Source organism: Gasterosteus aculeatus, chromosome 5 (genome assembly GCF_964276395.1).
Source record: "Gasterosteus aculeatus chromosome 5, fGasAcu3.hap1.1, whole genome shotgun sequence".
Lineage (NCBI taxonomy): Eukaryota > Metazoa > Chordata > Actinopteri > Perciformes > Gasterosteidae > Gasterosteus > Gasterosteus aculeatus.
The window spans coordinates 16,316,717-16,331,015 of NC_135692.1; the positions used below are offsets into that span (position 1 = coordinate 16,316,717).

The 14,299-nt window shown below is 50.0% G+C and overlaps 4 protein-coding genes across 4 annotated transcripts; 2 read left to right on the top strand and 2 right to left on the bottom strand.

The window, feature by feature from the left end:
* Positions 1–129: 129 nt before the first annotated feature.
* Positions 130–3,042, top strand: tmem235b (transmembrane protein 235b). Its single transcript, XM_040175816.2, has 4 exons — positions 130–436; positions 510–560; positions 654–791; positions 2,452–3,042. The coding sequence occupies exons 1-4, from the start codon at positions 259–261 to the stop codon at positions 2,691–2,693; spliced, it is 609 nt and encodes a 202-aa protein (XP_040031750.2). The 5' UTR covers positions 130–258; the 3' UTR covers positions 2,694–3,042.
* A 325-nt stretch (positions 3,043–3,367) lies between these two features.
* LOC120818920 (uncharacterized protein C16orf52 homolog B) lies at positions 3,368–7,446 on the bottom strand. The gene is made up of 3 exons (XM_040175817.2): positions 6,954–7,446; positions 4,813–5,025; positions 3,368–4,498 (listed from the first exon to the last, which is right to left on the bottom strand). Exons 1-3 carry the CDS (start codon positions 7,057–7,059, stop codon positions 4,314–4,316), a joined length of 504 nt encoding a protein of 167 aa, XP_040031751.2. The 5' UTR covers positions 7,060–7,446; the 3' UTR covers positions 3,368–4,313.
* Positions 7,447–7,627: 181 nt separating this feature from the next.
* uqcrc2b (ubiquinol-cytochrome c reductase core protein 2b) lies at positions 7,628–11,954 on the bottom strand. Its single transcript, XM_040175813.2, has 14 exons — positions 11,814–11,954; positions 11,055–11,141; positions 10,681–10,830; positions 10,518–10,582; positions 10,388–10,444; positions 10,138–10,262; positions 9,604–9,701; positions 9,455–9,512; positions 9,236–9,331; positions 8,949–9,148; positions 8,767–8,847; positions 8,576–8,652; positions 7,991–8,144; positions 7,628–7,859 (listed from the first exon to the last, which is right to left on the bottom strand). Exons 1-14 carry the CDS (start codon positions 11,844–11,846, stop codon positions 7,776–7,778), a joined length of 1,365 nt encoding a protein of 454 aa, XP_040031747.1. The 5' UTR covers positions 11,847–11,954; the 3' UTR covers positions 7,628–7,775.
* Positions 11,955–11,960: 6 nt separating this feature from the next.
* On the top strand, positions 11,961–13,729 carry LOC120818923 (NHP2-like protein 1). Its single transcript, XM_040175821.2, has 3 exons — positions 11,961–12,678; positions 12,859–12,979; positions 13,278–13,729. Exons 1-3 carry the CDS (start codon positions 12,676–12,678, stop codon positions 13,538–13,540), a joined length of 387 nt encoding a protein of 128 aa, XP_040031755.1. The 5' UTR covers positions 11,961–12,675; the 3' UTR covers positions 13,541–13,729.
* The last annotated feature ends 570 nt before the right edge of the window (positions 13,730–14,299 follow it).

The window sequence follows — 14,299 nt, forward strand, 5'->3', positions numbered from 1 at the left end:
TGCTCCTCACCAACTCAGTCAACATGAGTAATAAATATTTTTCTTATTCTGGGTGTGTTTGTTGCAGCCGAGCTGCCTGTATTTCTTTGTCTCTCACATGGACCCCCCCCCCCCCCCCCGTGGCGTTAAGTGTCTCACTGACTCCAGAGAACCTGCAGTCAGTCACATCACCTGAGCGCGTCGCCGCACAACCGACCCGCGTCGCGCGCGAGCTCCAGCCGCCGCTGTTGCGCGTGATTTTCCACCACCGGTTGCGCGATGCCGCTGCCCTTCGGCTCCCTGGTCGTCGCCGCCGGGATCTGCGGGACCCTGAGTTTCGCTTCTCTCGCCGCGTCCCTCGGAACCGAGTACTGGTTCATAATCGAGATGAATCCCGCGAACGCGAGCGACGCGGAGGACTGGAGCTCCCACTCGGGACTGTGGAGCGTCGGCGAGGGTAAGATGGTCCGCGCGCACTGCCCGCTTCCGCCGGCAGCGCAGTGACGCGTGCTTTTAATTGTCACATCCAGGTGAGAAGATGAAGGCAGAAGACTCCGCCACGTACTCCGAGAGCGAGCACGGTGAGCCTCCTTTCTTTGTGCCCAACACCTGTGTGTGTGTGTGTACTGAAGTCTACTAATAATGCACCGTCCTCCGTGTGTGTGTGTGTGCAGGCATGCACAGTGCCATCGTGGTGGTGCTGCCCCTCAGCCTGGTCCTGATGCTGTTCGGGGGGATCTGTGGACTCGTCAGCTCTCTGGCTCGGAGCCCCGTCCTGCTCGCGCGCACCGCCACCTACTTCTTCCTCTGCAGTGAGTCGAGGTCCAGTTCCTTCCCTCGTCCAATCAGCTCCACTGGGGCTGACCAGAGCCCCCATGTGCAGCATCAGACCCGGAGACCCGGGAAATGCGTCTTGATCGATGCGTCCCTCTCCACTCATTCGACCTGGGAATGGAGGAGGAGAGCGAGGTCATGTGGTTAGTTCGTGTGGGCCTGAAGTCACCTCACTCCAAGGTGCTGACCTCCTGCGGCCAAAGGGCGCCACAGATTGATTGATTAGGTCATATTGATGTGTTGATAGCATGCAGGTGTGTGTGTGTGTGTGTGTGTGTGTGGCTGATGGTGTTACTGCACTCATCAGTTGGATGCTTATGGGAGCTTTTATTGGACGGTGGGGAGACACAACGGGAAGTGAATCTGCTTCCAAAACAATCACTGCCCAAATTTGTGTCTCTCTATTGTTGTGTTTTTAATTTCATGCCGTCTTCAGTAACACTTGGAAAGGCTTCTGAAACCTGCACAGTGGTCCAGGTAGAAACACTACTGTGTGTCTGTGTGTGTGTGTGTGTGTGGTTTTATTTAAACAACGTGGGTAAAATCATCACCACAACCTGCTTTTTGATGCTTGTCACAATGTGGCAAAATAACAGATGAAAGCTAGGAGATCTATATTATCATTATATGTGAACAAATCGGGTGTTGGAATCCAAAATGACAAGTTTCCTTTCAAGCATCGACTTGGTCTTTACTTTAAAGCATATTATACTAAATGTGTGAGTTAGATTAACGTTAATCCAGTCAGCACGGTTCTGTTAATCTGGGTATCTTGAGTAATGAAGTTATTGGTTCACATAGTTCCTTAACAGGACCTTGTGATGGAGAAACACTTAAAGCCTCTTGTGTCTCTAATGAGCATCGCATGCCTCTGTGTGGAATGTGAAAAGCTTCATTTAGATTCTCTTTAGTCTTGTGAACTTTGAGTTTTAAAACAGCGCGTAGAGGAATTTAAGTGTATTTAGTGTCTCAAGTTGTCCCACAAACTGTCCTTCTTCCCCTCATAAAATGATATTTGTAAACCTTTTGTGGTAAGTATTCATTGTTCAACACCTGAGCTCGCACACTTTGTATAATAGTGTTAAAAAAATAGATCGTCCCTTATTGCGACACATTCACAAACGTGTTTATATACTGTAATATTTATAGTTTCATAATCCTTGTTCTGCAGCATTAGATTAGCGTGATTCCTCTTCATGGGCCTGTGGCAGCAGCGCTCGTGGCCTCAGTAGCCGTCCTGTTTACACGTGTTGTGACAATGTGCGTGTCTGTTTGTGTGTCTGCATAAGAATGAGACTTCAGACGCTGCCTCCTCCTCCTCCTCCTCCGCCGGCACCTCGGGGCGCCATTGCAATAAAAGCCTTATTAGTTCCGTGCTGGGGGGCCGCCGCGCTCCACTCGCATCCCCTCAAAACCAGGAGCATTCAGGCCGTTTCCAATGGCAACCATCCGTCGTCCCCGATGAACTAAGGCGCCGTCAGACCTCTCGCACGTTTGTACGCTTCCTGTTTCTCTGTATGAGATTTTAGGGAGCTAATGGCCTTTGTTGCTGCTTTTAATGTCGAGCTTCAGCTTCACGGCGACGAAAGAACGAGCGAGCCCTTCATTTTAACGTGAGTGCACCGCGTCTCCCCCCAGGCCTGCTGACCCTGAGTGGCGCCAGTCTCTACATCGTGTACTCGCACCGGGCCCTGGCGGAGGCCGAGAGGCTGGCGGGGCCTCAGGGCCTCGCCTCCGTGCGCACCTCCTTCGGCTGGTCTCTGGGTCTGGCCTGGCTCTCCTACGGCCTGGAGCTCCTCGCCGGTGCGTTGCTCCTGGTGGCGGCGCGAGCGGTGCAGCTGCAGCGCGGCGGCGGCGGCGGCAGTCCCGCCACGACCTGAGACAACGACGACGGCGGCAACGCATGGAGGCCCGACAGCATGCAGCGAGGTCACAAACAACAACTGTATATACACGTTATAAGTCAGTAAACTGCGCCCTCTTGTGGTTAAAATGAAACGGCTCCTTAAATCCAGTCAGTCTACCTGCTTGTTGTTAAACTATTACGTGTAATGTGCCAAACTCTCTTTAAAATGACTTCATAGATACATTTTCATTCTCACGGCTTTTCAGAATTGTGTATATTTTTAAAGCACATTGTTGTCACTTTGTTTGTTTGATGTTTGCCGAGTTGGAACACCAAGTCAAACCTAAAAGTGTTTTGTAACATTTTAGTAACCTGTTTTTCTATGTGGAGTTTCTTGGAGAGAGAAGCTGATGTATTCTGCATGTCGGGGCTCGAGTCAGCAGCGCTGTTTGCGTTCTTCCCTCCCGGCAGCAGAGCGAGACGTTTGGGGCGACTTTGTTCCCGCTGGTGGATTCTTTTAGAAAAACCCAGAACGCACATCACCAGACGCTGCTTTTAGACGTTCCTATGGCAACCGGAACATTCCGTGCATTCACACAGGCGATGAGAAGTGTGTGTGAGGTTCTGCTGGAAAAAAAAAGCTGCTTCACCGGAGAAAAGATTTATTTTTTCTAATCGAAGAATGTTAGACGGTAAAAACGAGCCAACTTTGTTTTTAAAGCTTTTATCTTGAGATAATTGATTTTCTTACATGAGCTGTGAAATAATCTTTATGACAAATGAGGCTTTAATGTTCAGTCCCTTTGAATTATGGAAAGAACTCAACCTTCTCAACGGCTCCCAGATGACCTCAGCTGGCTTCTCTCACTCCAAACGGCGGCAGGTTGCAAACAATTTCAGTCCCGTGTTCTTCTAAAAGGAAATGTTTTGATGATTGATGAGACAATCAGGGCTCCAATGAGTCACTTTTATTGAGCGGAGACCTTCCATCGTCTTACAAGAACTTCTAGAAAAGGCCGCAACCGTTCATTCATACAGCATCAAATATATTAAAGAGAAAGAGATTCAGTGTTTGACAACAGGAAGCTGTGAAGGGAGCATCCGTTATCTGTAAAAGTTAACAAGGTTTAAACACAACGTGTTTGCGAGCAGCTCGTCGTCCTGCAACACATCTGGACCCACAGTCCAGAATCTCCGAGCTGATCCAAAGCGTCTCAGCGACTCAACGGCGTCCTTCTTCCTTTTGGGTTAACGGCTCATTTAAGGCAAAGCGTTCCTCCTCCGTGTATTAACAACTGGGATGCATTGGGCCTTCCAATAAGAGAAAAATGCTGACCGTTAAACAAATAAATAAAATGTGTTTGTTGGATGTGTTGCACACTGTGAGCCTCCATCCAGGTGGAGGTAACTGCACCATATCCAACACATCCGTCAGTGTGCAGCTGATCTGTCATTAGATCTCAAGAAGGATCAAACCACACGGCTCCATCAAACTCCCGATGCTTGTATATGTATATATATGTATATAAAGTGGACTATTCTCCTTTGTGTTTCCACCTGGTGGAGGAGGACGGAGGCCCTTTCAAAGCTCCTCCTCGTGATGGACAACTCTTGTCCGCTCTAACAAAAACAAAGGCGGAAGACGAGGAGCAGGTCAGCCGGGCAGGCACACCTTCCCGGCGAACAGCAGCCCGACGATGGTGAAGAAGATGGAGAGGACGAAGAGGACGTAGGAGGAGCCCACCGCCGTGTTGTTGGGCAGCTTGTACGGCTGACCTCCGACCTCTTTGACGTAGAAGCCCATCGGGAATATGAGAGCAGCCGTGCAGAAGAGGACCACTGTGGACGGGACGAGGAATAAACAGGTGGACTCACAGCGGATGGATGGATGGAAAACGGCTCAACGCAGAAGATCAACGTATAGAACAAGTTTGAAAACAGTCATAATAGTAATAAACGGTGAAATAAACTATGCGGCGCTTTACAGCTCAAAGGGTTCATCGTGATAATAAAGCTACTTTCATTCATCCGGCTCCGTGACAGCAGGAAATCGGACGGAGCCGCTACGTTTGCTGGCGGTTTCGAGACGTTCTCAAACCTCGGGACCCCCACCCCCCCCGGCACGCAGACAAGAGATGTGAGGGAACACCTACTCGCCGCGAAGGCGATCCAGCGGGCCAAGCGGGCGGCCTCGCGGCGCCAGCGGGACATCACCAGCAGGCCGCAGGTGACGGTGAGGGAGACGATGCCCAGGACGATGAAGAGGAGCGCCGTGATCCACTCCGGGGGAAGCTGCGGGGGGGCGCAGGTCCGCTCCCGGCCGTGGATGGTCTGGCACTGGCGGATCAGGCCCACCGTGAGGGAGCCTGCGCGGGGACACACGAGTCGCAGCGCCCCACATCGTTATTTACACGGACTCATTTCGGTGGTTGTGGGACACGGAACTGAGACTGGATCTCAGTGTTGGAATGTGAACGTAATATGTTAAAAATAAAGAGACGTAATATGTAATATGTTCATTCGACACCCCCCCTCCCACGAGTGCCTGTGACTCCCCACAGCCACCGGGCCAGGAAGCTGTTGTCATGGGAACCTTGTGATGGGCGGCAGCAGTGATTCATGAATGATATCAAACATCTGACCGCTTCCTGTCCCACAAAGCCTGGCAGGAGCGCACACACACACACACACACACACACACACACACTCAGAGGCCAAATGAAATCCTCCCACACCGTCACTATTCCTCTGCCTCGCTCCCTTTTCTCTCTCCTTGTCCCCAGCGAGCCTTTGGAGCTCGAAACACGTCGTGGATTTTAAGCTTCTTTCATTCAAACCGACTGTAGGATTAATATAATTGTCCCGACGGCCGAGAAGAGAAGCAGCTTGTCTCACACAGAATGCAGGACGGAGACGCCATTCGGACACTGAGTAATGTTTAGTATTTCATAACGCGACTCCACGTCCGTCAGCCCGTTAAATATTTATCGTTGGACGGCTTCCGTTCCTCATCACGGATAAAGTGCCGGGGGGGGGGGGGGGGGACATCAGGCCTGGACCACATCTGTGCACCTTTGCCCCGTAACACACAGGATGTCCCTTTCCTTTTCAACACTTCCTCTCACAGCAGGAGGGAGGGGGACACCGTGTCCTTCATACGGGGCGCGGCAGCAAAAGGAAACGAGCGAGTTCAACACAAGACGTCTTTTAGCGCCATTGTGGAGAAAGACATCAGAAATAAGCTTGTATCAGTAAACAGTCACTTAATGGTTTTACGTGACGTGTGACGTGACGCTTCACTGAACCCTTCTTATTATTATCAGTTATTGTATTTGTCGTCTACGCCCTCCAGGTCTTAACAAATAGAGAGAAGAGGCGAAAAGGTTCCCTCAGGTGGGACGATCCGTCCCCCCCGGGGGCCCCGATTAAAAGTCCCCACGTCTCCGCTCCCCAACAGCACTTCCTGCCTTCGGCTTCTTGCTATTTGACCGATTAGGCGAGAACCAGAAGCGTCGCCTCACACGCTGGTTGTGTTGTCAACTTGCTGCTGCAGCTTATTAAATCCTGTAACAACCACTTGGCCCTCCGGCTCCGTGTTTCTCTGCGGCTTTCGGCCGGCGGTGGACCTCAGGCCGCTGGGCTTTTACTGAGCTTTGAGTCATCAGGTTGAGCCGATGTTTGGCTTTGGGACGCTGCATGTGATTATTACTCTATATTACTCGTGCAATAAGTCCGTCATTTCATCTAAACGCAGCCTTTTGTTGCGTGGTAAATGTGTTCGAGCTCATATTGATGCATACGTGCATTAAGAGATGTTCAGAAGTGGCTCCAGAGGGAGCTGCCTGACGTCTGAGCTCATTCCAGCTGGAGACCAAAAGGTTGAAAATGAAATAAGAGACCAGCGGAAATCCTGCATGTAAAATAACCCAAACGCATCAAACACAGCGCGTCCGCCTGTCTGTCTGTCTGTTGAGATGCACGTCTGACAGCAAAGAGCTCAAAGGTCATCACGTGTTTACAGCGGGACCCTGATGAGGCTTAAACAGCAGAACAGGCGCCGTTACTTCCATCTCCAAACCAACGGACTTGTTCTGTTTGCAGCCTCACGGTTTCCTTTTAGTTCTTATCGTTAGTGTGACGTCTCGGTCCAACCCTTTCAAAGTGGGACCGGGACTCCCCGGGGGGGCGGGGGGGGGGCACACAAGTTGAGAAACGCTACATTGATAACTTCTTATTTCTGGTCTTTACTTCCTACAAACAGATGACATCCACGCACAACAACAACAACACCTACCAGCTGACCCCCCCGTGCTGATCCAGTCCGGGTTGGCGATGCTGGCGATGGCAAAGATGTCCGCAGCGAGGAAGAGGCACCCGGATATCACGGTGAGTTTGTCCATGTCGGTCCGCAGGTGGAGGTCAGTGAGGTGCGCGTGTCTGTCTCCCCGACACCCCCGCCTGAAGGGAGGCGGGACATGTGGAGGTCGGTCACCTAAAGCGTAAACCCGCGGTGGGGGCGGGGGGGCGTCTGCCCGCACATGACGTGCGCGGCGAGGCCGTGAGATGAGCCGGGTGGTCCCCCCCCCCCCCCCCCCAAAGTGTCCCCTCGCATCCGGCCGACCCGCTGGTCCTTCTTCTGCCCCGGATGCGCCTCCGCGTCCCGGTCACGTGGAGCGAGCGGAGACCCGGCGGCGGTCGCTGATTAACGGGGAGAAGCGACTCGTGTGAGAGGGAGGGGGGAGGGAGGGAGAGGTGTAGAACTCATGTTCTCGCTGTTCCTTCTCGCGAGAACATCTGGACGAGAGCTCACGCTCGTGGAATTCTTTTGCGTCATCAGAGATTATGTAAGGTGACAATTTACATGAGTTCCCTAAAGCACATTTGGGCAATTTCCATAACACCCCCACGTTCATGGAACATTACAGGACTCATAAACACACACAACAACAGAACACAGTTAAAACTCTGTATGGTAGATAGAATTTATTCATTATTTTACATTAGCTACACAGTTGATGTGGACACATATTGTATTTCCTGTTACACCGATAAATATCCGTTGGTGTTATGACTGAACAACTGCCTTGTTCCCGTGGATGAAACCTCTGTTTGGGCTTCAGATCTCATCTACGAAGGGGGTGCTGACGAGGTTGCCGCTGGACGCCATGCTCTTCTTGCCGGTCACAAATTTCTTGGCGGCCTGCAAAAGAAAACAGAAAGAATGCTCAGAATGTTTCGCACACAGTAAACGAACGGCGGTCGTAGAATTGTTCTCTATCCGACATAAACTCCGTAACGTTCGTCCCATCCCGACAACCATCAACGTCTTACGTTGGCGACGTCGGTCAAGGAGACCTTGTCGATGTCCTTGGAGACCTGCTCAGCGGAGGAGTAGGTTCCCTCGGACAGAGCCTGAGAGCCCATCGCCTCCAGAAGACCCTCCGAAGTCTCCAGAGACATCAGGAACTGCCCCTTGAGCTGAGCCCTGCAGAGAAACACACACAAGATCATCATAAGGCACAATAACGCAATCCACGAGCAAAGAGTTTGACTTGATGGATTCTCCAGCCACAACGTTATAAACAACCAGCAGAAACTGCCCATCAGTCACAAAAGGTAGATATTAAAGTGACTAGCTGACTGCTAACCCAAACCCGATAACCGCACATCGATGGTTCTTCCCTCAGAGCCTTTTTGAAACCAAGGTTTCACCTGCCAAGCGTGAAGCCGAGTGGATGAAACGTCCTCCAGCTTTGCACAGGCGTCCTTCTCTAGTTAGATACAACTGCGCCACCTCCTGGCCAAAATGGCACAGAGTGACCGTGAATCCCTTCAGGTAGTGGACGCATGGCTTCATCCACATACGGTTCTGCTATTAAGCAAATCCTCACACTAGATGTTTAAAAGGAGTCTTACTTGGCCCGAGTGAGGTCGGCAGCTGTGACTGCACCGTCAGCAACAGCCTTCACCTCGGCCAGAGCGGCCTTGATCACCTGGACAGACGGAGGAGGACAGATATTACATGGAGACGCCTCACTGATTGCAGACGCTTTTCATTGCATCCAAACAAACCGCTGCTTTGCTGAACGGACTCGTGGGGAACTCACATCGCCAGCAGCTGCAGGCTGGGAAATGGTGTAGACTCCAAACAGACCAGAGTCAGAGTAGCTCGAGTTGAAAGCACTGACCTGTTCGAGGAAAAAAGAAAAATGGCGAGAAATGTTGAAACTACGATTTAAACCAGCCAAGGCTGAAAAAAGTTGATATTAAAAAAGGCTCAATCGCTCACATCGAAGGGGTCGGCGGTTGCCTTAGCGACGCCCTGCACCAGTTTGCTGGAGGCGCACGAGCCCCTCTTGACATGCAGACCGGCTCCCAGCAGGTGCTGCAGCACGCTGAAGGCCAGCGCCTCGCTGGAGCCCGCCGCCGCCGCCTGGCTGACCACTGCAGCGTGGAGCAGGCCGCCGGCGCCGGGCAGTCGGATCTCACCTGGGCACGAGGATTCAGGGCGTCACCTTGTGTCGTGGAAGGTTTAAGCTCCGCGGGCGCAGTTTGAAAGGTTTTCCTATGACTCACCCCCACGGTACTGAGCCGCGGCCCCTGTGGCTCCCGCCCCACTGCGGATGTTGAGGAACTGCTCCCCGACCTGCGTCAGCACCGTGTGGTCCACACCTGAAGAAGAGCAGCATCTTGCATTTGGGGATCTTTTGGTCCTCAGGGAAAGCAATGTGTATATTACTTTGGTCGACATTATGGCCGCCATAAAAACATGCTGCTATCATTAATGAACCATACCAAGTCCAACAAGAGCCATTCTTGAGCTTGTGAAATTGTTCTGGACAAACTGGTGCAGCTGGACACAAATACAACAACATTAGAAAGACTTTAAGTGGGTAATAGTGACACCAAAAGGCTTCAGAAATGAACATTTAAAGACTGCTCACGTGGCCGGAGTGGATGTTGTCCACCATGTGCTGAGGGCAGTACAGAGAGTTACAGAGAGCGTTCTTGTAAGCCGCCTCATGCAGACTTTCGATCACACCTGGAAAAGACCGAAAGAGGCATAAACACAATATTCTAATCCTTCAATGCTTACATTAAATTACATTTAATTGAAAAATATCTGGGATAAGGTTCAAAGTTGTATTGTTTTAGTCTAGAGAACCATAAACCGCGTTTCCACCCAAAACTTCAGTCGCAGGACTTTTCAATGAGCTTAAAAGGTTCCTTCTACCCTTTGTTGTCCGTGTTTTCAAAGCCTGTGAAGATTTGATAAGTTACACTCACTTCACTTTGAACGTTATCAAGCAAAAGAGAAATTTCCTCAGCAACAGCGTTCGAACAACAAAAATAATCTCCTTCCAGATGTGGTCTTTCAGAGAGAATCTAAAACGTAAAAGGAGTCCCGTCTTGTGGGTGTAGTCAGCATTTTAAATATTCCAGTCGGTGCGTGCGTCGCGGTGGAAATGGAGGCCAACCTATTTGAGCACTCTGGGCAGCTTGGGCTCTGTCCCTCTTCACTCTGGGCGTGAGGTCAGACACCTCCCAGGGTCGGAACTCCGGCGCGGTGGTCACGTTGATCAAATACTCCATCACTGTGTCGCTGCAGACGAGCGACGGGAAGCGAGAAAAAGCGTAAATACCAAACGCCCCCCTGGTCGGAGACTAGTGTCGCATTAAACTCTTGTAATGCAGAATAATGAGCTTTGATTTGATTCAAAGACTCACATGTCATCTCTCAAGCAGTCAACGGTGTAGACCATGTTCTCTCTGGAAGCCGTCACGCTGCAGAGAAACACATGAGATTACAAAAGAAGTGTCCGACAGCGTGTTAGGACCTTTCTAAAGGGTTACTGACCTCAGGTTGCCCCCCACTGCCTCAACACCCCGACAGATCTTGAAAGACGAAGCTCCTTTGGTGGTCTGGAAAAGCAGAAAAGATCAAATCAACTCCGAGCTGCGACAGATGGAAAATATTGATGCTCGACATTGCGTATAGCGAAAAACGGTGTGCGTCATACCAGGTTGGAGGCCAGCCGGAGGAGGTGGGTGACCCCCTGGTTTTCAGGGGTCTCATACCGACAGCCGGCCTTGACAAACACTCCGATCTTGGAGGCTGGGGAATAGTTCTCCAGGGAGGCAATCACCAGACCACTGGGGAGTCTGGTCACCTGGACGGGACGCACACAGACGTGTCCTTAAGCATCAGCATTTCCGACATGTCAGCCACTAAAAACATTAAAAGGAGGCATGAGCATAAAACCCCCTCCTCGTGGCGTGGGCAGCCCGGGGGGGGCGAGCTCCATGCCAGCCAAGGGCCGGACCGAGGGACTGGCCCGTCCTGGCAGACAGCATGGAAGCGTCTCTGCAGAGGAGAAACAAAACGACCACTGACCTGCACCTCCTGCGGCTGAAACTTTGCGTGCTCGGCGGCCCCAGCGGACTCCACCTTACGGGCAGCCTGGGCCGCGTAGAGCCTGGTCTGGACAAAGGGAAGACGGGACATTACTACTAATGTGTTGTACTGCAGTGTTGACTGATGCACGGGCAGGTTGTGTGTGTGTGTGTGTGTGTGTGTGTTACTTGCTGCTTTACATTGGAAGCCAATTAACAATTGATCACCGGCGTGTTTGGTTCCTTGTGTGTTGTGATACGGAGGAGCTGGACGCATGCCGTCTTGTGACCAAATAATCTCACCAAAGTCTATTTATTATCTCTTTTATTAGCTTCTTACCTTTTCAAGACGGAAAGCAAAGTCAAATGATCAGGTCCTGTGGAACCTTCTGATTAAGATCAGCTTCCTAAAGGAAGTTGTGTTGTTTTAAAGCTAGAAAAGATGTCAGACTTTTGACAGAAAACTGGTAAATGAGTCACAAATCTTTTTGGAATCAATAGTATTTCAATGAGAACATCAAGTTAAACATCAACTAAATCCGGTCGACCAGAATCCGTCTCTCTCTCCTCAGAGCCCGAGTAGAGTGAACTGGCTTCCCCGGCGACTTTAAACGGTTAACGGCCTGCCGGTTGTTTATTACGTAACAGCGAGTGGCGGTGGACCGGAGGGCCACGACTAGCTCGCCTCCTCTCACCCGCTCCCCGTCTCACTCTGACCGGACACGAGCCCCGAGACGCTGTTAGAAACGAAGTATCTCACCGACAGCTGACTTATTCCCCGGATCCCCTTCATCTCCCTCTCTCCGTCGGTCAGAGCAATATGGCTGATGTGAAAGTGCCCTACCCACAATGCCTAGCGCGTCCCCCCTCGCTCGCACGAATACCGGCCGAGCATCGCGTGGGCGCCCTCTGATGACGCGGGGACGTAATGGAGCGCGTAGAGCTGACTTCCTGGCGGAGTCTAGAACGTCGTCGCCGGCGGCCATCTTGCTACAGGCTAACTTTCTGGCGCGATGTGTGCTACCTGAGGTAAAGTCAGGGATCTGCACTGACGCTAATACTCTTATCTCGCTGTAATCTTGACGGATTTTAAAATGCTTTGTGTTTTTACACCCGTCATTAACGTGGTTATAATCATGGATGCTTTGAACATGTTGAAATTGAACTTTTCTCTTCGAAAACCGACTTAATCGTGCGGCTTATTTAAAAAGTACATGTATCACTACAACACAATGTTATGGGTGAGCGAGCTGACCGTATATATATTTATATATAAAATAAAGTTACAAATTGTTGTAAAAGCATTATGTGAATTCAATGTTGTTGGCTCTATTGCACTTATATAGATGTTGTCGTATTATTGTGACAAATAATAGTCAACAGTGCTTCCTGTGGATCCAGCGGATGTGGTCAGTGCGCATGCGCGGTGTTCCACACGTGGGATGAACGTTTGTGCTGCATGCGACAGAGCAGAGAGACCTCGCGGAGCCTCCACACGTTACTTCCATAAAGAAAACCATTCTTACGTCTTGCTGCTCTTTTTTAAAGCACAGGTCAACGACAATAGTCCTCCGTGAAGCATTTCGCCGAGAGGGCCGGATTAAAAGAATAAAACGCTCACAATGGTAAGCGTTGTACCACTACTAACAAGCTAACAGGCTAGCTAACTGCTAGCTAACTATTAACTAACGTATCCAGGCTTTCGAGTCGACCAAGACTTGAACGTTAGACCGCAACACCCTCGTGTTCGTCCGCGCCGCGCGCCACTATTGCGTTGTTAATGTTGCGTTGTGTTCCGTGAGCAGACTGAAGCCCAAGTCAACCCGAAGGCCTACCCGCTGGCCGACGCCACGCTCTCCAAGACCATCCTGGACCTGGTGCAGCAAGCCTCCAACTACAAGCAGCTGAGGAAGGGCGCTAATGAAGGTGAGCCAACTGGAGTAAATGGACCAGAATGTAACCGGGCTCACGTAAGATGGTCACTTGATGATCCACTTTTCAGGGGCCATGCAACATGAGTCGCGTGGTCTTTCCATGTGATGAGTACAAACACGATGACCATGAGAGAAATCCTGTTTAAATCAATGAATTCAATGTTTACTATTTGCTCGTGCTGATTAAGTTGCAAACGAAATATTAGTTTGTTTTGAACTTCGCCATCTGCAGTATTTCATTACATTGTACCGAATAGTGAGTGTGTACTAACTGTGTTGCACTTCTCCAGCCACTAAAACCTTGAACAGAGGCATCTCTGAATTCATCGTGATGGCCGCGGACGCCGAACCACTGGAGATCATCCTCCACCTGCCTCTGCTCTGCGAGGACAAGAACGTCCCGTACGTGTTTGTGCGCTCCAAGCAGGCCCTGGGCCGGGCCTGCGGGGTGTCCCGCCCCGTCATAGCTACCTCAGTCACCATAAAGGAGGGCTCCCAACTCAAGCCGCAGATTCAGTCCGTTCAATTGGCCATCGAGAGACTGCTCGTCTAATTTCTGTCCGCACAACGTCTCCTGGAAAAGACCAATTATGTTTGATATAAAGAATGAAGTTGTGATGCATGACCAGAGAATATAGATGTTTTTCCTTTCCTTTTTTACTTCTTAGGACACTGTCAAGTTCAGTGCATCAGTTTGCTGTGGGATGACCCAATGCACAATAAAAGATTTTTTTTATTTAAACCTGGTGTTTTTGTTCATTTCAGTGTTGCATGTTTTCAGATTGTGTGGTTTTAACCGTCCCATATCAATTGTAATTCATATTGGAGGTGATTGGAGGTTTAAGGGCAATGCGCTGCTGAAATAGTTTGCAGGTTTTCATTGCAACTAAGCACCACAAGTATTACATTCATTTTGTTTGTCTGCATTGTGTCAACTTGAAACTTATAAAGAGTTAAATCATTCTTTTTCCATGCAAAATACTTCCTCCCAAACTTTAACCCCCAGCAGTTATTAAATAACCGGTCTGAGAAGTGAAGGAGGAAACTATTGTAATTTAGCTGCTCACAACTATTTTATATTTTGTAAAGGGCCACATGCCAAAAATGTTATGAGCCACTAGTTTAATCTGTAGCATATTATATATAGGATATATATATATATATAGTTAAGAAGTTTGAAGTGGCAGAAAATGAAAATAATTGAGTAATTTCTTTCCTAAAAAGAGCAAGACCATATTTTTAGTCGAGGGAATTACTTATTTCTTATTCAAATTCTACGTATGCGTGAGGCAATAAGGCGGATTCCGCTTGT